Source organism: Pleurodeles waltl, chromosome 5 (genome assembly GCF_031143425.1).
Source record: "Pleurodeles waltl isolate 20211129_DDA chromosome 5, aPleWal1.hap1.20221129, whole genome shotgun sequence".
In the NCBI taxonomy this organism is placed as follows: domain Eukaryota; kingdom Metazoa; phylum Chordata; class Amphibia; order Caudata; family Salamandridae; genus Pleurodeles; species Pleurodeles waltl.
The window spans coordinates 1733939829-1733967201 of record NC_090444.1 but is presented as its reverse complement, the minus strand read 5'-3'; the positions used below and the strand labels follow the sequence as shown (position 1 = coordinate 1733967201).

Genomic DNA, 27373 nt, shown 5'->3' with positions numbered 1-27373 from the left:
TACCTCACTTGTGTGGGTAGGCCTAGCGCCCGCGACAGGATATGCCCCAAAACACAACGTGGACATATCACAGAAAACAGAGCTGTTTTTAGCAAAGTGACTACCTGTAGATTTTGGCCTCTAGCTCAGCCGCCACCTAGGGAAACCTACCAAACCTGTACATTTCTGAAAACTAGAGACCTAGTGGAATCCAAGGAGGGGTGACTTGTGTGGCTCGGACCAGGTTCTGTTACCCAGAATCCTTTGCAAACCTCAAAATTTGGCTTAAAAAACACATGTCCCTCACATTTCTGTGGCAGAAAGTTCTGGAATCTGAGAGGAGCTACAAATTTCCTTCCACCCAGCGTTCCCCCAAGTCTCCCGATAAAAATGATACCTCACTTGCGTGGGTAGGCCTAGCGCCCGCGACAGGAAACACCCCAAAGCGCAACGTGGACACATCCTAAATTTTGGAAAAAAACAGAGGTGTTTTTTGCAAAGTGCCTACCTGTAGATTTTGGCCTCTAGCTCAGCCGGCACCTAGGGAAACCTACCAAACCTGTGCATTTCTGAAAACTAGAGACCTAGGGGAATCCAAGGAGGGGTGACTTGCGGGGCTCGGACCAGGTTCTGTTACCCAGAATCCTTTGCAAACCTCAAAATTTGGCTAAAAATACACATGTTACTCACATTTCTGTGGCAGAAAGTTCTGGAATCTGAGAGGAGCCACAAATTTCCTTCTACCCAGCGTTCCCCCAAGTCTCCCGATAAAAATGATACCTCACTTGCGTGGGTAGGCCTAGCGCCGGCGACAGGAAACACCCCAAAGCGCAACGTGGACACATCCTAAATTTTGGAAAAAAACAGAGGTGTTTTTTGCGAAGTGCCTACCTGTAGATTTTGGCCTCTAGCTCAGCCGGCACCTAGGGAAACCTACCAAACCTGTGCATTTCTGAAAACTAGAGACCTAGGGGAATCCAAGGAGGGGTGACTTGCGGGGCTCGGACCAGGTTCTGTTACCCAGAATCCTTTGCAAACCTCAAAATTTGGCTAAAAAAACACATGTCCCTCACATTTCTGTGGCAGAAAGTTCTGGAATCTGAGAGGAGCTACACATTTCCTTCCACCCAGCGTTCCCCCAAGTCTCCCGATAAAAATGATACCTCACTTGCGTGGGTAGGCCTAGCGCCGGCGACAGGAAACACCCCAAAGCGCAACGTGGACACATCCTAAATTTTGGAAAAAAAAAGAGGTGTTTTTTGCGAAGTGCCTACCTGTAGATTTTGGCCTCTAGCTGAGCCGGCACCTAGGGAAACCTACCAAACCTGTGCATTTCTGAAAACTAGAGACCTAGGGGAATCCAAGGAGGGGTGACTTGCGGGGCTCGGACCAGGTTCTGTTACCCAGAATCCTTTGCAAACCTCAAAATTTGGCTAAAAATACACATGTTACTCACATTTCTGTGGCAGAAAGTTCTGGAATCTGAGAGGAGCCACAAATTTCCTTCTACCCAGCGTTCCCCCAAGTCTCCCGATAAAAATGATACCTCACTTGTGTGGGTAGGACTAGCGCCCACGAAAGGAAAGGGCCCAAAACACAACGTGGACACATCACATTTTTTTATAAAAAGCAGTGCCTACCTGTGGATTTTGGCCTGTAGCTCAGCCGACACGTGAGGAAACCTAGCAAACCAGTGCATTTTTGAAAACTAGAAACCCAGGGGAATCCAAGATGGGGTGACTTGCGGGGCTCTGACCAGGTTATGTTACCCAGAATCCTTTGCAAACATCAAAATTTGGCCCAAAAAACACTTTTTCCTCTCATTTCGGTGACAGAAAGTTCTGGAATCTGAGAGGAGCCACAAATTTCCTTCCACCCAGCGTTCCCCTAAGTCTCTCGATAAAAATGGTACATCACATCTGTGGGTAGGCCTAGCGCCCACAAAAGGAAATGGCCCAAAACACAACGTGGACACAACATATTTTTTCACAGAAAACAGAGGTGTTTTTTGCAAGGTGCCTACCTGTGGTGTTTGGCCTGTAGCTCAGCCGGCCCCAGGGGGGGGGGGGGCAGAAATGCCCTAAAATAAATTTGCCCCCCCAACCCCCACCCTCCCCCGCCGGGAGCGACCCTTGCCTACGGGGTCGCTCCCCCTGCGTGACATTGGCACCAAAAAACAAATCCCCGGTGCCTAGTGGTTTCTGCCCCCTTGGGGGCAGGTTGACCTAAACTCAGCCAATCTGCCCCCAAGGGGGGCAGAAATGGCCTAAATACAATTTGTCCCCCAGGGGAGCGACTTTTGCCTGATGGGTCGCTCCCCATCTCTAAAAAAAAAAAACAAAGAAAAAAAAAAAGAAAAAAAAGAAAAATTCCCCTGGCGCCTAGAGGTTTCTGCCCCCCTCCCCCGGGGGGGCAGAAATGGCCTAAAATAAATTTGCCCCCCCAACCCCCACCTCCCCCCTGGGAGCGACCCTTGCCTACGGGGTCGCTCCCCCTGCGTGACATTGGCGCCAAAAAACAAATCCCCGGTGCCTAGTGGTTTCTGCCCCCTTGGGGGCAGATTGACCTAAAATTTGCCAATCTGCCCCCAGGGGGGCAGAAATGGTCTAAATACAATTTGCCCCCCCAGGGGAGCGACCTTTGCCTGATGGGTCGCTCCCCATCTCTAAAAAAAGAAACAACAAAAAAAAAAAAACACAAAAAAATATTGCCCTGGTGCCTAGAGTGTTCTGCCCCCCCCCCCCCCCGGGGGCAGTTCGGCCTAATAATAGGCCGATCTGTCCCCCGGGGGGGCAGAAATGGCCTAAAATAAATTTGCCCCCCCAACCCCCATCCCCCCCCCGGGAGCGACCCTTGCCTACGGGGTCGCTCCCCCTGCGTGACATTGGCGCCAAAAAACAAATCCCCGGTGCCTAGTGGTTTCTGCCCCCTTGGGGGCAGATTGACCTAAAATTGGCCAATCTGCCCCCAGGGGGGCAGAAATGGTCTAAATACAATTTGCCCCCCCAGGGGAGCGACCCTTGCCTGATGGGTCGCTCCCCATCTCTAAAAAAAGAAACAACAAAAAAAAAAACACACAAAAAAAAAATTGCCCTGGTGCCTAGAGTGTTCTGCCCCCCCCGGGGGGCAGTTCGGCCTAATAATAGGCCCATCTGTCCCCCGGGGGGGCAGAAATGGCCTAAAATAAATTTGCCCCCCCAACCCCCACCCCCCCCCCCGGGAGCGACCCTTGCCTACGGGGTCGCTCCCCCTGCGTGACATTGGCGCTAAAAAACAAATCCCCGGTGCCTAGTGGTTTCTGCCCCCTTGGGGGCAGATTGACCTAAAATTGGCCAATCTGCCCCCAAGGGGCAGAAATGGTCTAAATACAATTTGCCCCCCCAGGGGAGCGACCCTTGCCTGATGGGTCGCTCCCCATCTCTAAAAAAAGAAACAACAAAAAAAAAAACACAAAAAAAAAATTGCCCTGGCGCCTAGAGTGTTCTGCCCCCCCCCGGGGGCAGTTCGGCCTAATAATAGGGCGATCTGTCCCCCGGGGGGGCAGAAATGGCCTAAAATAAATTTGCCCCCCCAACCTCCACCCCCCCCCGGGAGCGACCCTTGCCTACGGGGTCGCTCCCCCTGCGTGACATTGGCGCCAAAAAACAAATCCCCGGTGCCTAGTGGTTTCTGCCCCCTAGGGGGAAGATTGACCTAAAATTGGCCAATCTGCCCCCAGGGGGGCAGAAATGGTCTAAATACAATTTGCCCCCCCCAGGGGAGCGACCCTTGCCTGATGGGTCGCTCCCCATCTCTAAAAAAAGAAACAACAAAAAAAAAAAACACAAAAAAAAAATTGTCCTGGCGCCTAGAGTGTTCTGCCCCCCCCCCGGGGGCAGTTCGGCCTAATAATAGGCCGATCTGTCCCCCGGGGGGGCAGAAATGGCCTAAAATAAATTTGTCCCCCCAACCTCCACCCCCCCCCGGGAGCGACCCTTGCCTACGGGGTCGCTCCCCCTGCGTGACATTGGCGCCAAAAAACAAATCCCCGGTGCCTAGTGGTTTCTGCCCCCTAGGGGGCAGATTGACCTAAAATTGGCCAATCTGCCCCCAGGGGGGCAGAAATGGTCTAAATACAATTTGCCCCCCCAGGGGAGCGACCCTTGCCTGATGGGTCGCTCCCCATCTCTAAAAAAAGAAACAACAAAAAAAAAAGAAACACAAAAAAAAAATTGCCCTGGCGCCTAGAGTGTTCTGCCCCCCCCCCCGGGGGCAGTTCGGCCTAATAATAGGCCGATCTGTCCCCCGGGGGGGCAGAAATGGCCTAAAATAAATTTGCCCCCCCAACCCCCATCCCCCCCCGGGAGCGACCCTTGCCTACGGGGTCGCTCCCCCTGCGTGACATTGGCGCCAAAAAACAAATCCCCGGTGCCTAGTGGTTTCTGCCCCCTTGGGGGCAGATTGACCTAAAATTGGCCAATCTGCCCCCAGGGGGGCAGAAATGGTCTAAATACAATTTGCCCCCCCAGGGGAGCGACCCTTGCCTGATGGGTCGCTCCCCATCTCTAAAAAAAGAAACAACAAAAAAAAAAAACACAAAAAAAAAATTGCCCTGGCGCCTAGAGTGTTCTGCCCCCCCCCCGGGGGCAGTTCGGCCTAATAATAGGGCGATCTGTCCCCCGGGGGGGCAGAAATGGCCTAAAATAAATTTGCCCCCCCAACCTCCACCCCCCCCGGGAGCGACCCTTGCCTACGGGGTCGCTCCCCCTGCGTGACATTGGCGCCAAAAAACAAATCCCCGGTGCCTAGTGGTTTCTGCCCCCTAGGGGGCAGATTGACCTAAAATTGGCCAATCTGCCCCCAGGGGGGCAGAAATGGTCTAAATACAATTTGCCCCCCCAGGGGAGCGACCCTTGCCTGATGGGTCGCTCCCCATCTCTAAAAAAAGAAACAACAAAAAAAAAAAACACAAAAAAAAATTTGCCCTGGCGCCTAGAGTGTTCTGCCCCCCCCCCGGGGGCAGTTCGGCCTAAAAATAGGCCGATCTGTCCCCCGGGGGGGCAGAAATGGCCTAAAATAAATTTGCCCCGCCAACCCCCACACCCCCCCCCCCGGGAGCGACCCTTGCCTACGGGGTCGCTCCCCCTGCGTGACATTGGCGCCAAAAAACAAATCCCCGGTGCCTTGTGGTTTCTGCCCCCTTGGGGGCAGATTGACCCAAAATTGGCCAATCTGCCCCCAGGGGGGCAGAAATGGTCTAAATACAATTTGCCCCCCCAGGGGAGCGACCCTTGCCTGATGGGTCGCTCCCCATCTCTAAAAAAAGAAACAACAAAAAAAAAAAACACAAAAAAAAAAATTGCCCTGGCGCCTAGAGTGTTCTGCCCCCCCCCGGGGGCAGTTCGGCCTAATAATAGGCCGATCTGTCCCCCGGGGGGGCAGAAATGGCCTAAAATAAATTTGCCCCCCCAACCCCCACACCCCCCCCCCGGGAGCGACCCTTGCCTACGGGGTCGCTCCCCCTGCGTGACATTGGCGCCAAAAAACAAATCCCCGGTGCCTAGTGGTTTCTGCCCCCTAGGGGGCAGATTGACCTAAAATTGGCCAATCTGCCCCCAGGGGGGCAGAAATAGTATAAATACAATTTGCCCCCCCAGGGGAGCGACCCTTGCCTGATGGGTCGCTCCCCATCTCTAAAAAAAGAAACAACAAAAAAAAAAACACCCAAAAAAAATTGCCCTGGCGCCTAGAGTGTTCTGCCCCCCCCCGGGGGCAGTTCGGCCTAAAAATAGGCCGATCTGTCCCCCGGGGGGGCAGAAATGGCCTAAAATAAATTTGCCCCCCCAACCGGCACACCCCCCCCCGGGAGCGACCCTTGCCTACGGGGTCGCTCCCCCTGCGTGACATTGGCGCCAAAAAACAAATCCCCGGTGCCTTGTGGTTTCTGCCCCCTTGGGGGCAGATTGACCTAAAATTGGCCAATCTGCCCCCAGGGGTGCAGAAATGGTCTAAATACAATTTGCCCCCCCAGGGGAGCGACCCTTGCCTGATGGGTCGCTCCCCATCTCTAAAAAAAATAAACAACAAAAAAAAAAAACACAAAAAAAAAATTGCCCTGGCGCCTAGAGTGTTCTGCCCCCCCCCGGGGGCAGTTCGGCCTAATAATAGGCCGATCTGTCCCCCGGGGGGCAGAAATGGCCTAAAATAAATTTGCCCCCCCACACCCCCCCCGGGAGCGACCCTTGCCTACGGGGTCGCTCCCCCTGCGTGACATTGGCGCCAAAAAACAAATCCCCGGTGCCTAGTGGTTTCTGCCCCCTTGGGGGCAGATTGACCTAAAATCGGCCAATCTGCCCCCAGGGGGGCAGAAATGGTCTAAATACAATTTGCCCCCCAGGGGAGCGACCCTTGCCTGATGGGTCGCTCCCCATCTCTAAAAAAAAAAAAAAGAACAAAAAAAAAAAAAAAAAAAAAAAAAATTGCCCTGGCGCCTAGAGGTTTCTTCCCCCCCTGGGGGCAGATCGGCCTAATAATAGGCCGATCTGCCCCCAGGGGGGGCAGAAAAGGCCTTCCCAAAAAATTGCCCCCCCTGGGAGCGACCCTTGCCAAAGGGGTCGCTTTGTTGCGTGACATTCGCGCGCAAAAACAAACTCCCTGGTGTCTAATGGTTTCTGCCCCCCTTGGGGGCAGATTGGCCTTATCAAAATAGGCCAATCTGCCCCCAAGGGGGGCAGAAATGGCCTAAATATATATTGCCCCGTAGGGGAGCGACCCTTGCCTAAGGGATCGCTCCCCACCTAAAAAAAAAGAATTCATCACCAAAAAAAAAATAAAAAAAAAATGGTCCCTGGTGCCTAGAGGTTTCTGCCCCCCCTGGGGGCAGATCGGCCTAATAATAGGCCAATCTGCCCCCAGGGGGGGCAGAAAAGGCCTTCCTAAAAAAATGCCCCCCTGGGAGCGACCCTTGCCCAAGGGGTCGCTCCCTTTTGCCAATTTCAAGAAAGAAAAAAAAAATCCCTGGTGTCTAGTGGGGTTTCAAAAGCCGGATTGCAAGCAATCCAGCTTTTGAAACCTGTGAGAGACTTCAAAGGGAAGGAAATACATTTCCTTCCCTTTGAAGCCTCTCGGGGCCTCCCCCATGGGATTGAAAAAGAAATGCAAAAGCATTTCTTTTTCAATCGCGCTGGAAGCTCTGCTTCCAGCGCGATGGGGGAGACCCTGTGACTAATCAGCGCGCGCTCGCGCGCTGACATCACAGGGGGGGTTGGGGGGGGTCGGGGGTGGGAGGGGAAGGGCTTCCCCTTCCATTCCTGACTTGGGGGGGTGGGGGGGAACCCCACAGAGGGAGCGAGAGCGCTCCCTCTGGGCTGTGTGCCGAGGACGTAGTGGTTACGTCCTCGGCACAGCAGCACTGTGCCGCAGGACGTAACCACTACGTCCGCGGCACAGAAGGGGTTAAAGGAAAACGAGCTGCACTTAAAAAAAAAAATGAAACCTTTAGTTTCGGTATTTTTTCAGGGCAGGGAGTGGTCCTTTGGACCACTCCCTCCCCTGAAAAAATGTTTTTGGGTCCAGTCACAAACTGGAAGGGGTCCCATGGGCACCCCTTCCAATTTGCGAGTGGGTTACCATCCACTTGAAGTGGATGGTAACTGCAACACCATTTGCGACCACATATGCGGTCGCAAATGGTATTGCATACCACTAGGAATCGCAAATAGGAAGGGAACACCCCTTCCTATTTGCGATTCTGAAATGCATTTTGCGAGTCGGTCCGACTCGCAGAATGCATTTCTGCATAGGAAAATGCGATTTGCAACTCGCAAACGGCAGTTTTTGCCGTTTGCGAGTTGCAAATCCTTTCCTACATCTGGCCCCAGATCTCCAGTTCCTATTGAAGGTTACTGAGACCAGAGGCCCTTGGCCTTAGCTCCCTTACTTATCAGTGCAGCAGGCCTCTTGAGACAAGTATAGGAGACTTTGCTATTTTACTAAACATAGAACTTCACCGTTCAAACAGGCTTGCAGGTGTGCACCATCTTGGTTTTATTTTCTGCCTTGCTAAAATTGGTTTAGCACTTAGAAGTAGCTGAATGAGGGTAGAACTGCAATGGAGTACCAGAGGCAATCATGTTGAAGTGGTATCTATTATTCACACTTTGTCTTCATTATGGGGACAATTCATATTGGGCCAGATGTAGGTAGCCTTTTGCGCCTCGCAAACGGCAAAAAATGCCGTTTGCAAGGCGCAAAAGGCCTCACGCGATGCAGAAACACATTTTGCGAGTCGGAACCGACTCGCAAAATGTGTTTCCGACTCGCAAATAGGAAGGGGTGTTCCCTTCCAATTTGCGACCGCATCGCGATGTAGAGTTGATTTGTGACCGCAAAAGCGGTTGCAAATCAACTCGCAGTCACCATCCACTTGAAGTGGATGGTAACTCATTCGCAAACGGGAAGGGGTCCCCATGGGACCCCTTCCCCTTTGTGAATGCAAACAAAAATATTTTTTCAGAGCAGGAAAAAAACCGAAACAAAAAGGTTTCGGTATTTTTTCTATTTGCAGCTCGTTTTCCTTAAAGGAAAACGGGCTGCAAAGAGAAAAAAAAAAACTGCTTTATTTAAAAGCAGTCACGGACATGGTGGTCTGCTGTCTCCAGCAGGCCACCATCCCCTTGAGTGCCTAGACTCGCTATGGGGTCGCAAACTGCGACCAACCTCATAAATATTTATGAGGTGGGTCTTTGCGACCCCATAGCGAGTCGCAGAAGGTGTCTGAGACACCTTTCTGCTTTCCCTTTTGCGAGTTGCAAATTGCGAGTCGCTGGGACTCGCAATTTGCAATTCGCAAAAGGGAACCTTTCTACATCTGGCCCATTGTGTACTAGAATAGGATGTTGATTTTAGCATAAATATTTGAAATGTATACTTTGTGTTCTAGTGTGTATTCCTTCCAAAACTAGGGTTTGGTGTACTACTGATTGTTGCTGTAACATCTTATTTGACTATTCTTTAGCTACCACATATCTTGCTAAAATATTTCTCAGTGGGATGTGAAATGGTTGTAGTGCAACTGGTTGTCTGATTCAGATTAGCATTTTGAGAAAGTCCTTAGAGCTCAGGGTTTGAGAAAACCAGCCAGTGTCTCTTGAAAAGTCTACACAACATAACAGAACACTCCCATTAAAAGTGATTAATTCACCATCTCAGTGATAACTTGGCACTGATAACATATGTACTGTTACATAAATTAAGAGTGACCTGGTTATTGGCTTCAGAACATAGAACGTTGGAGTGGATTTACTTGCAGTTTAAACTATATTAAAATACCCCACTGGTTGGATGTAGTTGTTGCATTCATTCACAGAACAACCACAACAGATTGTGAAGGCTCATTATTTTCCTGAGCACTCGAAGAGTAGTTTTGGATGTCTGGGAAAATTCTCTGGCTATGAAGTATTTGGGTAGGTCAGCTTTCCTTACCCTTCTGATCTGTTGATAGCCATAGTTAAACATTTGCAACAGTGGGTTACCCTTTGAGGTAAGGCTTTCAACTGTGTGCAATTTATTTTTGGGTCACAGACCAGGGCAATTTCATTCCTCAGCTGCTACTTTTTTCAGTGGAGATTCTTAAGGGTCAGCCCTTTCCCCTTCTACTTTTGGTATGTATATACTGATCCGAGCTGAGCTTATTCATGAACAATGTCTGTGGTGTCAGGTTTGTGCCATTAACCAGAATTCTTACTCAGGAGATATTAGGATCATGACAGGGTACTTGGACATTGTGCACTGTTGCAATCAATGATGGGTACTTAGTTGTAGGTTACAGATAAAGCCCCACCAGGAGCAGCATCCTGCTGCTCAGCCCTTTCCACTCCAATTGTCTACTCTTCCAAGCACAAACACTGTCAACATTCTAACCATACATTCACCTCACTCACTGGCTGAGCAGCAGGGAACATTAAGGTAGTGGGGAGAGGGGGTGTGGTCTGGCCACGACTAGCGATGGCCGCCTAGGAGATGGGCTCCGCAGGGCGGCGGGCCGCGTGGCGAGGGTGGCGGCTAGCCCAGGTGTGAAGGAGTGGCGGCGCAAGCGATCCGCAAGTTCCAGAGGGGGACGTAAGCTCTCCCCAGCACAACTGAGGAGAGTGGAGGACAAAACCGAGGCCTGCGGCGAGACGGTAAGCCGCGGCCTCGAGTGCGAGGGGGCCCAACCCGGGAGACGCGCCTCCCCTTGCAACGGCCTTTGGGGGTGCCGGGCACCCGGAAGATCTCCCCGCCCACCCTTGCGCCCTCCCCTCCCCCACTTACTGCCAAGCTACGCGCCGCAGATTGCGGCAAGACGGACCACGGACCTGGCCAGAGGACGGACGCTCTCCCATAGGAGACGGGGGTGAGCGAAGGAAGCGCCAGAGGCCCGCGGCGAGTTAGCAAGCCGCGGCCTCGATTAGTTAGCTGGCTGGGGGATTCGGTCCCGAAGGCGGGCCTTCCCCTTTTGCAAACCCTCGGGCGGCGGACGCCCTGGAACACCCCCGCCTGCCCTCAAAGCCCTCACAGCTCAGCTGTGAATTTCAAGATCTTCTCACCTGCGAGGGCGCCGGCTTGCAACGCCGCGGGCCACGGAGCCCCCCCTCCCTGAGGACCCTGGACAAACGCATGCTTCTACAACTGGTCGAGTGGGTGCAAAGCAGAGGCCAGAGGCCAGAGCCTTGATCCTTGCTGCACCTACTCCTCTACCCTTACTTTCTCTCAGAGTGGAGGCCCACAGGGAGGAGTAAGGAAGAAGAAAACAAAAAACAAGACAAAAGAGAAAAGACAGTAGATAAAACCGCCAGAAGAAAAAAAGAAAACAATAAAAAGAGTCAAGAGGAAAGAGAGTACGGGGGGGAGAGAGAGGAGAGGCGGAAGGGTGCAACACTAACAACCGGGCCTCTGAGCGCCCAGGAGACTCAACCTGGGGGCCGCACCCCACCTGAACTCCTACTCCTCCTTCTCCCCTGTGGACTTTCTCGTTGAGGCGGGGGACGTTGAGCGAAAAGTGGCCTCCTCATCACTGTCTGACCGAACGTACTGCTACACTGCCCCTCTCCCTCTCTTAAAAACGTGAGAGATTACCAAGGACTACCTGAGACTGCACCTAAAAACTAGTCCCATACTCTATCCTAACACCGAATGGTAATTCTCTGAGGCCGCTTGGGAAACAAAGAAGCACCCACCAGGACTTGCTCACCACCCGGTGCCCCCCCTCCACTTTTTCAACACTTATCACGTTGCCACGTCAAGGACGAGTATCCTTCAGACTCCTGCCAGTGCAGTGGAACCTGCCATGGCCAGGGGCAAAGCGACAGGCAAATCATCGGGTAAACCAGCCCTCTGAAGCCCTGCGCCAACAGAAGCATCCCCCGGCGAAGGACCCTCTACTCCACCCCTACATCACCGGCAACATGGCTGAGGGCACGCAAGGAGCGTCCATGGACCGTATATTGCAGGAGATTTTGGCGGTAGGACGCGAACTGGAGGGTATGGACAGCGCCATGGTGGAGCTGACGGCAGAGACAAGATCTATGCACCTGGAGATAGCAGATTTCCAGTCGCAAATATCTGGGCTGGACCAACGGGTGACATCAGTGGAAACCCAGGTAACTTCCTGGACTGACAGAGACCAGGAACTCATGCACCTTCATAGCAAACTGACTGACTTGGAGGATAGAAGCCGCAGGAACAATATCTGCCTTCTTGGATTTCCAGAAGGCACAGAGGGCACGGACATGCTCTCCTACCTCTGGGACATACTCCCTAAGCTGACAGACATAACATTTGACACTCCTCTGGAATTCGAAAGGGTGCACAGACTCGGTCCAAAGAGGCAGGACGGAAAGGGATGCCCTTCCTTAATCATAGCCTGCCTACTGCGCCATGGTCAGGCTCGCCAACCGCTGCAGGCAGCCCGAGCGCAAGGTCCACTATGGCTGGGCACCCTGGAAATCCGACTCTCAGCTGATTTTTCCAAAGAGACTGTAGATCAAAGGAGAGCTTTCCTTTCCCTCCTCCCTCGCCTCCGCCATCTGGATGTGAAATTTGGCCTGTTCGAACCGGCCAGGATGTGGATCACTAAGAACGGCGAATCACTGACCTTTTTCGACCCGGAGGACCTGAGAATATTCCTAGATAGACTTCAGGAACAGGAACAACCCATGGAAACGACAACCCTGACCCTCCAGGACATACGGGGCTTATCCTCAGGAGCCAGCCACCCAGAAACCACCTCTAACCCAGAGGGAGGAGCAACCATGGATCTCCAATCCAGGGGAAGAGACTTAGAGAGACTCACAAAAAGCCACGACGACAGGGGTCAGGTACTTCTGGCGGTGGCGATGTACACCCAGTTGTCGGACAGGGATAAATCCCGATCCCCTCTAAAGCCCACGGTGGCCCCCACCTGAGGTCGACCGAGCACCAGTGCCCCCTCGGAGTCCTTGGAGTCCTTGTCATCAGGAAGCTTGGGCTATTGTGGTCGAGCCAAAGAGATCCTGTGGCGGAGAAGAACAAACAGAGAGATGAGTACTTGATCTTGTGAACTCATAAGTCACCCTAATACTGTGGGCCTTTATCTCTGACTGGCTCCGCTTAGCGTTGCTGTTGTTTATGGCTGTTTTTTTGATTGCATTTGTTTAATGTCACCTGTTCTCTATGTATCCTTTCTTATTCTCTCTTCTTCAGGAGACCTGGACCCCACCCCCCTCCCCTTTTTTCCTTCCCTCAGCGACACATCCTTCCGACCAGATTAATTTAGTAACTGGGAGGTGCACCCCCCCCTCCGTTGGTACGACTGGAATTGTTCCAATGTCCCCATCTCCCGTCAATTTGCCTTGATGGGGTTTGTTTTTCAGTGAGTACTGTGGAAGACCCATTGAGGGCAGCAGAGTAGCGTAGATTAGAGCATAGTCGCAACCGCCTTGCGAGCAGAAGCAGCGAAGTAGCATAGTGCTCTAGATAAACTTCACAAACACTGCCCCCACGGTTATCCTGTCATCCACAAACCCTGCGGATCCACACCCTCCGCCCCCCCTTCCCCCTCTTACTTTCTCACCCCCACTCCCTTCTTCTAAAGGCACAATAGCATAGCGCTCCTGGAACTAAGCTACCATGGGAGCCACACATGCCCTTTACGCAAACCCCACGCAATCCCCCCCCCGTAGCCATGTCTGACCTTCATATCCTTCCCATGTCGCCCAGACCACGCGCAGACGGAAGAATAAGTGCAATGGAGGCCCGGGCACCACGCATGCGCTGCCTTCCTCGACGCGCGGCCCGCTGGCCGGGCAGTGGAGGTCGACTGACCTGGGTTTTAGACCCGCAGGTTACAGTTCGAGAACACCGGGACCCTATTCCCTATTTTCTGTTTTCCCTTTCCCTTCTCTTATCACCCCAAATATCTATAGTTCCTTCTTTCCCCCACCTCATCCTCCTCTTCCCTGCTTTTAGAGGCCTAGCTAGCTCCTATCTTTCTCTCCCCCTCTACCCCGTCCCTCCTCGCCCTGCCCTCGGCGCCCACACCTCCGGGTAAGTTTCCTTAAAGGGCCGGGATGTCTGATTCAAACAAGGCACCGGCAGTACCTTTACGGATCATGTCATGGAATGTAAATGGCCTCACCCACTTCATAAAATGGAAAAAAGTTCTGGCTTATCTTAACAACAAACAGGCCGACATTGCCCTCTTACAAGAGACACACCTGGACAGACTAGAATCCGATAAACTACGATGTGACTGGGTCGGCAGCGTCCTATTTAGCTGCAGCCCACCCTCACCCATTACGGAGAACACCCTGAGAAAATGCGGGGTGGCATTATTGCTACGTAAAACCCTCCCTTACATGGTCACCAAATCATGGATCGACCCCGAGGGCCGCTACGTATTTGCCAAGCTAAAGATAGGTGACTCCTCACTATGCGTGGGCTCCGTTTATGCACCAATGGGTCCCAAACGCCTCTTCTTCCTACAAATCAATCAGCTTCTGACGGAGATAGGAGCATCGCGCTATGCAATAGGGGGGGACTGAAACATAGTTAGAGATGCAGTACTGGCCAGAACGGGACCCCTGGACGTAAGTAATAATGCAGACAGAGCCTTACAGACCGACGTCCTTTTGGACAATGGCCTCGTGGATCACTGGAGGCTGACCCACCCGACAGAATGAGAATTTACCTTTATCTCGCCGGTACATGGCACCCAATCCCGACTCGACTACTTTCTCCTATCCGACAGCCTCGTGGCCCACGCTCATATAACAGTATACAGGGAGTGCAGAATTAATAGGCAAATTAGTATTTTGACCACATCATCCTCTTTATGCATGTTGTCTTACTCCAAGCTGTATAGGCTCGAAAGCCTACTACCAATTAAGCATATTAGGTGATGTGCATCTCTGTAATGAGAAGGGGTGTGGTCTAATGACATCAACACCCTATATCAGGTGTGCATAATTATTAGGCAACTTCCTTTCCTTTGGCAAAATGGGTCAAAAGAAGGACTTGACAGGCTCAGAAAAGTCAAAAATAGTGAGATATCTTGCAGAGGGATGCAGCACTCTTAAAATTGCAAAGCATCTGAAGCGTGATCATCGAACAATCAAGCGTTTCATTCAAAATAGTCAACAGGGTCGCAAGAAGCGTGTGGAAAAACCAAGGCGCAAAATAACTGCCCATGAACTGAGAAAAGTCAAGCGTGCAGCTGCCACGATACCACTTGCCACCAGTTTGGCCATATTTCAGAGCTGCAACATCACTGGAGTGCCCAAAAGCACAAGGTGTGCAATACTCAGAGACATGGCCAAGGTAAGAAAGGCTGAAAGACGACCACCACTGAACAAGACACACAAGCTGAAACGTCAAGACTGGGCCAAGAAATATCTCAAGACTGATTTTTCTAAGGTTTTATGGACTGATGAAATGAGAGTGAGTCTTGATGGGCCAGATGGATGGGCCCGTGGCTGGATTGGTAAAGGGCAGAGAGCTCCAGTCCGACTCAGACGCCAGCAAGGTGGAGGTGGAGTACTGGTTTGGGCTGGTATCATCAAAGATGAGCTTGTGGGGCCTTTTCGGGTTGAGGATGGAGTCAAGCTCAACTCCCAGTCCTACTGCCAGTTCCTGGAAGACACCTTCTTCAAGCAGTGGTACAGGAAGAAGTCTGCATCCTTCAAGAAAAACATGGTTTTCATGCAGGACAATGCTCCATCACACGCGTCCAAGTACTCCACAGCGTGGCTGGCAAGAAAGGGTATAAAAGAAGGAAATCTAATGACATGGCCTCCTTGTTCACCTGATCTGAACCCCATTGAGAACCTGTGGTCCATCATCAAATGTGAGATTTACAAGGAGGGAAAACAGTACACCTCTCTGAACAGTGTCTGGGAGGCTGTGGTTGCTGCTGCACGCAATGTTGATGGTGAACAGATCAAAACACTGACAGAATCCATGGATGGCAGGCTTTTGAGTGTCCTTGCAAAGAAAGGTGGCTATATTGGTCACTGATTTGTTTTTGTTTTGTTTTTGAATGTCAGAAATGTATATTTGTGAATGTTGAGATGTTATATTGGTTTCACTGGTAATAATAAATAATTGAAATGGGTATATATTTTTTTTTGGTAAGTTGCCTAATAATTATGCACAGTAATAGTCACCTGCACACACAGATATCCCCCTAACATAGCTAAAACTAAAAACAAACTAAAAACTACTTCCAAAAATATTCAGCTTTGATATTAATGAGTTTTTTGGGTTCATTGAGAACATGGTTGTTGTTCAATAATAAAATTAATCCTCAAAAATACAACTTGCCTAATAATTCTGCACTCCCTGTATTGGAAGGCGGCCTTTCAGACCATTCCCCAATCAGTGTAGCCATCCAATTAGGCCTAGTATCCCCGGGCCGTAAGCCCTGGAGACTTGCAGTTCACCGCTATCGATCCCCACAAGGAAAGTTACAGCTACAGGACCACGCAGCCACCTTTGCCCAAGATAATGCAGGCACTGTTGAATCTAGCCACATCATGTGGGCCGCAGCCAAGGCCTCGATACAGGGACAACTTATGCGGGACACTGCGCTGGCGAACAGAGACAGAAAAGAACAACAGGCGGCACTAGAACTTGATATCTGTCGTCTCACTGGACACTATTCCATACATCCCTCTACATCAGGACATCGACATTTAGAGCGTGCCCAAATGGCCCTTAACGAGCTATATACTACACAGGCCGAATATGCCCTACAGAGAATACAAGGGAGACACTACGAACAAGGTGAAAAAGCGGGGCGCCTGCTGGCAGCCCAGCTCCGCCAAAGAACAGCTGCCCTTGCTATACCGGCCATCCGCGCTTCCTCCGGAGAAATACTAACACACCCGCAAGCCATTTGAAACAAATTTGGGTCATTTTATAGACACCTCTACACGCCAGAAATAACATTCAGTCCGGCGCAGGCCACAACCTTTTTAGAAGGCCTTGACTTATCCTCCTTGTCAGATGAGGGTCGTAGTCTCCTAGAAGGGGAAATAAGCAGACAGGAATTAGATAGGGTCATTTCTGACCTTCCTTACCACAAATCGTCCGGGGAGGGTGGATTCCCGGTGGAATTCTATAAATGGGTAGGGAAAGAGGCGATAGATATCCTACACGAGGCCCTAAATGAAGCCTGTTCAACACAGACGTTAGGCTCCATAGCCAATAACGCAACGATAGCTATCATACCAAAACACGGGAGGGACCCCCTGCTGTGTGGCAATTACCGGCCCATATCTCTTTTAAACAGCGATATTAAATTTTTTGAAAGTATCCTGGCAAATAGACTGCGCAAAGTTATACCGTCCTTAATCAACCACACACAAGTGGGGTTTGTACCAGGCCGCACCTCTAGGAACCATTTGCGTAACTTATGCCACACCTTATGGGCCCTGAGGGATCTGGGGGGCATGGGATTCCCGTCAGTGGAGCACTATTCGTTCGAATTACAGCTATCACAACTGTCCCACACTTTGTCCACGGCGCCTGACCCGCCACAGTGGATCGCGTTTGAAAGGCTGCTACTATCCGCGAATGAGGAACTTAGGGGACCTTACCGCGATGACCTCCCATCTGCTAACCCGGTGAACCCTACCTTGAAAGCGACCAGAGCAGCCTGGCGAAGGGTCCACAGATTGCTTGGGGTCCACCCCCTCATCCACGCCCAGGCGCCTCCGTGGCGTAATAGCAGACTCCGGATAGGTGGGGAAGTGCTCAATTGGTCACAGTGGAGGGAGGCTGGTATCCACACTCTCTCTCAGATACTGGAAAAAGATGTGCTCAAGTCCTTTCCAAGGTTAAGGGAGGAATTTGGCCTACAGCCAAAGCAAGAATGGAGATATCTACAACTTAAGCACTGTATCTCTCAAGGGATTGAAGCTACCCGACGGGGGTCCCGACCCTCACCCATAGTGGCCTACCTACAGCAGTGGGGACAAAATAAGGTAGTTATGGCAGGTCTTTATGACCTAATCACCTGACAGCTCTACTCCCAACCTCTCCTAGATAAACTACGCCTGCAATGGCAAACCCGGTTACAACAGCCCTTAGATCCAGCTGACTGGGAAGACGTTCTGGAAGCTCTGGACAGAGGTACCCGTGAGGCACGATTAAACTTCTGTCTTTTTAAGGTCTTCCACGACTGGTACAGGTCCCTGGCAAAATTGCATAGGACAGGGCTCCTTCCGCATGCGCAGTGTTGGAGATGCCCAGAGACACACTGCGACCTAAATCATATCTTAATTGACTGTCCAACGGTCCGACCACTATGGGATGTGGTGAACTCTACCCTGGCTGAATCTATGTTACTTCCATCACCGCTCCCCCCTTCTCTAATACTTCTACAAGATACGACCTCTCTTCAAGACCTCTCTAGACCGCACAAAAGACTGCTGCATACGGCACTAGCCACTGCAAAGATTTGCATACTCCGCCACTGGCGGTCAGAAATCTCTCCAACCCCGGAAGAATGGATCATAGCTATGACCGGCACGGCCACGCATGAAAGAATCATCTACAACTTTCAAGATCAAGCTCAAATCTTCACCCAGGTGTGAGCCCCCTTTCTGGCTGGGGGGGCGATCGTAGATTGTAAACCACCCGCCTTTCTGTTTCCTCTCCTTCTTCCCTCTTTTCCCCCCCTTTTTTCCCACTAGTTCCCCCCCTTCTTTCCCTTTCCTCCCTTTCTCTTTCTTCTTAATTTTATCAGAGCAATATTGGCCCCCCTACCTTCTATTCCCTTTAGCAGACCCCTCTTACAAACTCACCTCCTCGCGCCGCCGGTGGGACACTTGTACTAAGCAGAAGCTGGCCGGGTGCAGACAAAAGATATAAGCCCCATCCTCCTGACGGCCCGATTCCTCCGGCAACTACATTACCCTAGGGTATGCTATCGCCTGACGCTATGATCCCCAAGGTACTGATGCCAGGCCTGGCACGGATGTCCTACGATCCAAGTGCCTTGTGTCCTATCCCCAACTCAGGGGTTGACACAGCACAGAGCTTGCCCTCTATCTCTAGGGGGCCAGACGACTCGGTCCTCATGCCCAAGCCACCCGTCTAGCTTGCCTATTTGTTTAAATTGTTTATCCTCCCTACCATCTTGTATCCCCACCAGAGGGTCTTACAACTTTACAATTTTATAATTATTACAACTTTATAACGTGATACAGCTTGGCATTTCGTCTACGCCCCATCTCATATCTTTTATCTCTATTTACATCTTTTTCATTATCCCCCTTCCCTCTTCCCATGTGATTTGATCAGTACAATATGTTTTTCTTAAATCACGATTGACAATACCCCATTGCCCCATCCGCTCCCCCATTTCTTTCATTCATTGTATACAATTGTTGATAACAGTTGGGACTTCGATCCCACTTGGGTTTTGTACGATATTGCAATGTTCACAATAAAACCTTAATAAAAATAAAATAAAAAAAAGGTAGTGGGGAGAATACATAAGATAGAAAGAGGCCACAACACATCTCCTCCCTTATGAAAACATTGAAATATTCCACAGAACGGAAAACGGAAAAACACCCCATCAACTGTCCTCCACAATTGAGTACCACCCCATTGAAATAAACAGAACAGGTTAACAAACACTCTCTGCTTAACTTCAATACTCCAATGGGATGTAAGATGCTAAAACACAGTCAATCAATAGATTCCATAAATTCAGAGGCCACAACACATCTCCCCCTTTATGAAAACAATGAAATATTAAACAGAACGGAAAATGGCAAAACACCCCTGTTGGACCTTGCTTTTTGACTGGGACATCCCCAAACTTTTTGCCTCCTTCCTCCTATTTTTTCTGACCTGTTGTTGTTGGCTTTTGACCTCTGGGCACTTTACCACTGCTAACCAGTGCTAAAGTGCATATGCTCTCTGTGTAAATGGTACTATTGATTGGTTTATCCATGATTGGCTATTTAATTTACTTATAAGTCCCTAGTAGAGTGCACTATATGTGCCTAGGGCCTGTAGATTAAATGCTGCTAGTGGGCCTACAGCACTGGTTGTGCCACCCACTTCAGTAGCCCCTTAACCCTGTCTCAGGCCTGCCATTGCAAGGCCTGTGTGTGCAGTTTCACTGCCACTTCGACTTGGCATTTAAAAGTACTTGCCAAGCCTAGAACTCCCCTTTTTCTACATATAAGTCATCCCTAATGTGTGCCCTAGGTAACCCCTAGAGCAGGGTGCTGTGTAGGTAAAAGGCAGGACATGTACCTGTGTAGTTATATGTCCTGGTAGTGTAAAACTCCTAAATTCGTTTTTACACTACTGTGAGGCCTGCTCCCTTCATAGGCTAACATTGGGGCTGCCCTCATACACTGTTGAAATGGCAGCTGCTGATCTGAAAGGAGCAGGAAGGTCATATTTAGTATGGCCAGAATGGTAATATAAAGTCCTGCTGACTGGTGAAGTCGGATTTAATATTACTATTCTAGAAATGCCACTTTTAGAAAGTGAGCATTTCTTTGCACTAAAATCTTGTTGTGCCCTTCAATCCACGTCTGGCTAGGTTTAGTTGACAGCTCCTTGTGCATTCACTCAGACACACCCCAAACATAGGGTACTCAGCCTCACTTGCATACATCTGCATTTTGAATGGGTCTTCCTGGGCTGGGAGGGTGGAGGGCCTGCCCTCACACAAAGGACTGCCACACCCCCTACTGGGACTCTGGCAGACAGGATTGAACTGAAAGGGGGCTTGGTGCATTTCTTAGACACTCTTTGAAGTACCCCCCACTTCAAAGGCACAACTTAGTATAAAACAGGGCCTCTGCCCTACCTCATCAGACACTTTCTGGAGAAGAAACCTGAACCAGAAACTACATCCTGACAAGAAGAACTGCCTGGCTGCTCAAAGGACTCAACTGTCTGCTTTTCTTCAAAGGACTGCTGCCTTGCTGTTGGCCTGCTGCCTTGCTGAACTCTTGTCTGGCTGTAAAAGTGCTCTCCAAGGGCTTGGATAGAGCTTGCCTCCTGTTCCCTGAAGTCTCAGGACCAAAAAGACTTCTCTCTTCCTCTTGGACGCTCCGTGCGCCAAAATTTTCGACGCACAGCTTGTTCCGTGGCAAGAAAAACGCTGCACACCGACGCTGATCGTCGCAACGCCTTCGGGACGACCGAAACTTTGACGCACAGCCTCGCAAGGACAACGCCGCCCGACTTCCCGTGAGAAATCGACGCGACGCCTGCCGTGAGATCGAAACTTTGACGCACGGCCTCGCAAGGACAACGCCACCGGACTTCCCAGGAGAAATCGACGCGACGCCTGCTGTGAGATCAAAACTTTGACGCACAGCCTCGCAAGGACAACGCCGCCCGACTCCCCAGGAGAAATCGACGCGACGCCTGCCGTGAGATCGAAACTTCGACGCGCAGCCCCGCAGAACGACGCGCAGCCGGAAAACAAGCAGGAAAATCCACGCACAGACCCGGGACATCTGGTACTCCCCGCGAACCACAGAAAGAGATTGTCCGCGCGCCGGAAAACAACGCACGAATCCCCGCGGGGAAAATAACGACGCAAGTCCGTGTGTGCTGAGGAGAAATCGACGCACACACCAGTTTTCCACGTACCTCTTCTCCTGTGGCCCTCTGAGGAGACTTTCCACCAGAAACCAGGTACTTTGTGTTTGAAAGAGACTTTGTTTACTTTCTAAAGACTTAAGACACTTTGGGCATGATTCTAAGCTTGGCGGGCGGCGGAAGCCGCCCGCCAAGCGGGAACCGCCAGAAGACCGTACCGCGGTCAAAAGACCACGGCGGTCATTCTGGGTTTCCCACTGGGCTGGCGGGCGACCGCCAAAAGGCCGCCCGCCAGCCCAGTGGGAAACACCCTTCCCACGAGGACGCCGGCTCCGAATGGAGCCGGCGGAGTGGGAAGGTGCGACGGGTGCAGTTGCACCCGTCGCGCATTTCAGTGTCTGCCCTCTTACGGGGGCCCCTGCAGTGCCCATGCCAGGGGCCCCACGACACCCCATACCGCCATCCTGTTCCTGGCGGGCGAACCGCCAGGAACAGGATGGCGGTATGGGGTGTCAGAATCCCCATGGCGGCGCAGCAAGCTGCGCCGCCATGGCGGATTCCCATGGGCAGCGTAAAGTCTGCGGTACACCGCCGGCTTTCCGCTTCTAGCCGCGGCTGTACCGCCGCGGTCAGAATGCCCGGCGGAGCACCGCCAGCCTGTTGGCGGTGCTACCGCCGACCCCGGCCCTGGCGGTAATTACCGCCAGGGTCGGAATGACCCCCTTTATATCACTTTTCAGTGATATCTTTACAAATTCATATTGCAACTTTGATCATTTTGACCTGAAGATACCCAGATAAATATTATATATTTTTCTAAACACTGTGTGGTGTATTTTTGTGGTGTTATGCTATGGTGTTGTATGATTTATTGCACAAATGCTTTACACATTGCCTTCTAAGTTAAGCCTGACTGCTCGTGCCAAGCTACCGGAGGGTAAGCACAGGCTGATTTTGGATTGTGTGTGACTTACCCTGACTAGAGTGAGGGTTCTTGCTTGGACAGAGGGCAACCTGACTGCCAACCAAAAACCCCATTTCTAACAACCCCCATCAACCGTCCTCCAAAATGTAGTACCACCCCATCAAAATAAACATAAAAGGTTAACAAACAATCTATCTGCTTAACTTCAGTACTCCAATGGGATGTAAGATGCTAAAACACAGTTAATCAATATATTCCACAAATTTACAATACAAGTGTACAAATAACTCATAACTTCCCTGCTCACACAACAGAGAACACTAACTACCTGTTACTCTCCACACAATGCACACTATAACAGGACCAGCCTGTTGCCTTCCACAACTCAACACTCAACAGGACTAGAGTTTCTTCCAACTCTACTGCATTGGGGTTTAACCACATACCCCCATCACCGTTCACTTAAACAGAAACAGCATCTCAGCTACCCTCCACTGCATTCTGGAGTAAACATGTACCCCCATCACCATTCACTTAAACAAAACCAGAGTTTCACCTACCCTCTACTGCATTGGGGTGTAATCATGTACTCCCATCACCCTATCCTCAAACAGGACCAGGGTTTCACCTACCCTCTTTTGCATTGGGATGTAACTACCTACCCCCTTACCATTGGGCCTAAAACACTGCCCCACATCTTTAACCCCTTAGGAAGGATTGACACATATCACTGTGGTGTACCCCCTTAACATTGGGCTTAACAAACTGCCTCCACATCCTTAACCCCATAGGAAGGATTGACACCTATTACTGGGGTATATCGTCCTTAACGTTGGGCTTAACCCACTGACCAACATCCTGAACTCCATAGGAAGGATTGACACATATCACTGGGGTGTACCTCCCTTAACATTGGGATTAACATACTGCCCCCACATCCTTTACCCCATAGGAAGGATTGACACATCACTGGGGTGTATCACCCTTAGCATTAGGCCTAACACACTGCCCCTACATCCTTAACGCCTTAGGAAGGATGGTAAAAATATGGTCCCAAATGCGGACCAAGATACTAATATCACAGCATTAAAATGTCACTCTGCACATGTGTCTCTAACATCCAACCTCAAATTATACTTCTCTAAAAACAAGCATAGCTTTGAAACTTCAGCCCAATATACACAGACAAAATATGGTAAGCAACATTTCATGTTAAAATAACATTAGGGCTCACCTCCCATGCGTAACAGACATGCCAGAACTCAACAACTTTAAAACATGTTAGTAACGATATAACATTTCTCAATTCAATGCTGCATTAAAAATTTATTTCAGCAGGCGCAAGCATTGTCATAACTCATGGGTTATAAAGGAGATAGGTTTATTAGCTTAGTTGTAGGTTACAGATAAAACCCCACCAGGAGCAGCATCCTGCCGCTCAGACCTTCTCAGTTCCACTGTCCACTCATCCAAGCACAAAAACTGTCAACATTCCAACCATACAATCACCTCACTCTCTGGCTGAGCAGCAGGGAACATTAAGGCAGTGGGGAGAATGCATAAGATAGAAGGAGGCTAAAACATGCACCATTAGATGGCTTTGTCTACATTACAATATGACCAAACATATGCTCCATAGCTGCTCAGAGTTTCATGCTACCCTTTTTTGGTAGACCCTCAACTGGATACTAAAAGAATCCAGTGTAGGATTTTCAGGGTTTAGTGATGATCATTGATAGGGCACTTTCTTTTGAACCCTAGAGGGTCAGTGCTGAAGGTAGTTCATCGCTAGTTGCATTTGATGGTCAGACCTTGCACCTTTTTGTGCCACTGGTATGGGGCAAGTTTGACATACAGGTCACATCGCAAAAGGTTGGTGTGCAATTTGAATTCACTTTATTAATGCTGCATGTACATGCTTCGCTCGCTTGGTCCTCATTCACAAGTGAGTGGTTTCTGTAAGTCTTCAGATTTGTGGAAAAAAAGATCTTTCCTGTGTTGGTGACTGTTCTGGAGGGAAAGCCCACCTGCGTAATTGCCACTGGAGAGGTAATTCTAAGAAAGATTTCCGAAAGAGTCAAGAAAACTCAATAGAATATCTAATACCCACTTCACAAATAAGAAGATTTTCTTTTAACAGCCAACTGTAAAACAGACCAGGGCCATCAAAAGGGAATGGTAAAGGGGCAATTGTTCCTGAGCATCACATTTTGTCAGTGTCCTGTGTATGTACTACATATTTGTATGGTTTTTAAAGAATGGCTAACTTGGTTTAGCAATGAGGAAGCCATTGGATTGCACCACATGTTTTGTAAGATGTCATTTATTTTTTAGGGGATTTATTATGCTTAGAAATAGGTGCTCATCCTTTGGGAGGCTCCCTAAACCTGCTGATCTGGGCCCAGGCACAATTTCGGACATACCTGATTCCTGTGCATTAAAAATCTTCCAGATAGTATTGAAGCTGATTAGTCTTTTTGTGAGCAGTCAATTTTCAGAGCACAGTAAGTAATATAATTTCAGGTTTCAGCATACATACCAAATCCTTTATTTATCTCTTCAAAAATTGGAATATTAGCCCTCTCTCCAAACTCATCGGCGTGATTCACAAGAGCATCTCTGACAGTTTCATATCCTGACAGCACAACAATTTTCTTCATTCCCATCTGAACACTGAAAACTGACCCATATTTTTGGGAGAGCTGAAAATAGAGAATTCATATTATTAAAATCACAGTAATACTTATTGTTTATTATAATATACTTGCACCAATTGAGTTCCACAAAATAATTCAACTAGAATTAAATATGTGTGGCTTGATTGATTGTATGTTCCTATTTTCTCATCTGTTGACTTCAAATCTTTGAAAGGGTAGTAGTCACAGGGTACTGCTAACTTCTGTCTACTGATAAAAGTATCTAGTATCAAGTAAAAAATAACTTTGTACAAAATAAGTAGCATGCCAAACATTGGTACCAAAATAAACAAGAAAGAGGCACAGGGAAAACAAAATTACATAATGACAAAAGCAATCATTCTCAATTGCATGTAGGGCATGCCACCAAGACTTGACCATGGCTGCCTGGAAACCCAAAATCTGTCATGTTGAATCCATTCCAGCCATGGAGCATATGGTATGTCCAGTCAAATGTTTCTATAATGTAAACCTAAATTAAACCCCTTGCACATGGCAGACAGGCTTAATGTGTAAACCATTTAAAAACACCAAACATTTAAAAAAACAAAATGCAATAAAGATCCCACTACAATTTATAAGGGGAACCAGAGGTATGAATTTGTAAAGATTTAAGTGAAGAAATAGTATCAAAAAGCACTAAGTCTGAATGATATTCTATGGAAGAAGTAAACTGGCACAGAAGCATAATTTCAGGCCAACTGTGATGGAGGCCAGATTAGATACACCAAGTGGATTAGCTCCAGTAAAAACTTAAAAGTCAAAAAGTTCAAAAAAGTTTCTAAGTCCCACTTCAGAAAGGGACTTTGTAACTTCTTTTAAAGAAAAGTAGTGACAGTCCTTCTAAGTCCCAACACAGAAAGGGTATTTGCCACTTTTTTGCAAGAAAAACTCTCCTCATGAGAGTCTCTGCTGAAGCTGCAGCCAATGCTGTCAAACTAAAGGCCATATACCTGAAGCAGGCGGGTGTCGCTGGCACTGTGGAGCTTTGGAGGCTTCTCAATGAACATTTTCCCATTCTCAACAGAGGAAATTTGTCATTATGTTATAAGTGTGGAGGTCTCTGGGCAGGATGAGGCTAAAATGTATCTGATTCTGTGGAACTGCTGGATGAATTATTTTCCTGGTGGGTCCAACTCACTCTCTGGAGTAACAGTTTTGAGTCATTTCCAGATTTTCTTCTGGTGCCCAGACAACTACATGATCACACTTCTAAGGTTGACAGGTCCTCAAGGAAGGCATGTAAAGACTGTTTTTGTGTCAGGCGTAGGTCAACAACATGCTCCAGTACAGACCCAGTTGCTACTGGTCAGCTGGGGGCCTCAGGAAAAAGGCCTCTTGCAGACTGTTGTGTTCCTCTAGCAAAACAGGAGGTCCGTGAACTGACCCTTGGAGTTCTGAGTACAGGTGGGAGCATTTACAGCCCTTCAGGGTCCCTCACAGGTCTCAAACGGCATGTGCAATTCTTCTTCTGTTCTTCCACAGGCCCAGGAAGTGTTCTAAAGATGGTGCCTTTGATGTTACATTTATGCCTGACACAAATTAGTAGGTGAGGCTGACTCCTGGCTAAATTGCATAAGTGTTCCCGGGATCAAACAAGCGCACATTTGCAGCAGTTGCTTTTTACCCTACTGCAAACAACACCACAGTGCACCTTAGTTCCAAAATCCAAGATGAGGAAACCCTTCTCCCCATGTGCAGAGCCTCTGTACCTACCCAAAGGGATGGCCAAGGTAATGAACAAACCCCTTCTCTGTTACCCTACAAAATCCACTCTGTGTGTAGCTTACCTCCCATTGGGGTTGACTAAGGGGACAAAGGCTGCTGCCTCCAGATCTCTGCTTACATTCAATTGTAAAAGGGCAGACCCCCTTTCAAGTTAAAGAACATCCCATATCCATCCTAAGTGGTCTTTCTGCAAAGAAAAGTAAAACACTGCCGAAAACCTGGGCCAACCTCTGGGGATAGTTGGTTTCACACATCTTTCACTCCTCATTTAGGGCCAAGTACTGGATGGGAAGTTGTGAAGAACTAATCCAAATAAGCCTCTACCTGCTTCAGGTAGGGTAACGGTTACTTTGTAACAGTTACATTTCACATACATTTAATAAGAATCAGACTTCACTATTAGATTGGATTATTTCTAAATATAAAAATAAGTATTTGAATGGAATCTGTAGCTGGTACACCTCAATAGTTATATGTTAAAGAGAATAATCTATAACTTGACTTTTCCTATTGGCCTGTTACACCTGACCAATGACAATGTTATTGTGGGACTAGTCCTTTCTGGAGCACACCATTCTGATGTCACCCATGTTCCATTCTTAAATAATATGTAGCCCACCTTGTGGGAAACCAGGTGTGCATAGGGGTGACTTATTTATTGTTTAAAGTCAGGTAATTACCCTTTCAAAATGGTTATTTTGACATGTCGTGCTACAGGTTTAAACTGCAGCAGTCAGGCTACAGTGGGGTGCCTGAAGTCATGGTTTTCTTGTCACCTTACTGCCTGGCAAAATACGTACCACAGTCCACAGGTGACATTTAATTTTCTGTGCTAAAAGTCTAGTTTGCACCATATACTATTGCCCTGTTAGAATGTTAAATAGCCAATTAGGCATGAGCCAGTGTAACCAGGTTTTAGAGGTCAGAACAGATACACTCTGGCCTGGACAAACATGTCCCAGTGCAC

At 49.2% G+C, this 27373-nt stretch overlaps 1 protein-coding gene across 1 annotated transcript in view; it reads right to left on the bottom strand.

Annotated features, from left to right (window-relative positions):
* Positions 1 to 27373, bottom strand: part of LOC138296722 (cytochrome P450 2K6-like) — a 288135-nt gene that overhangs the window by 236812 nt on the left and 23950 nt on the right. Inside the window, exon 2 of the mRNA XM_069236123.1 lies at positions 24522 to 24684. Coding sequence (XP_069092224.1) covers positions 24522 to 24684 — 163 coding nt within the window. The remainder of the gene's footprint in view (positions 1 to 24521; positions 24685 to 27373) is intronic.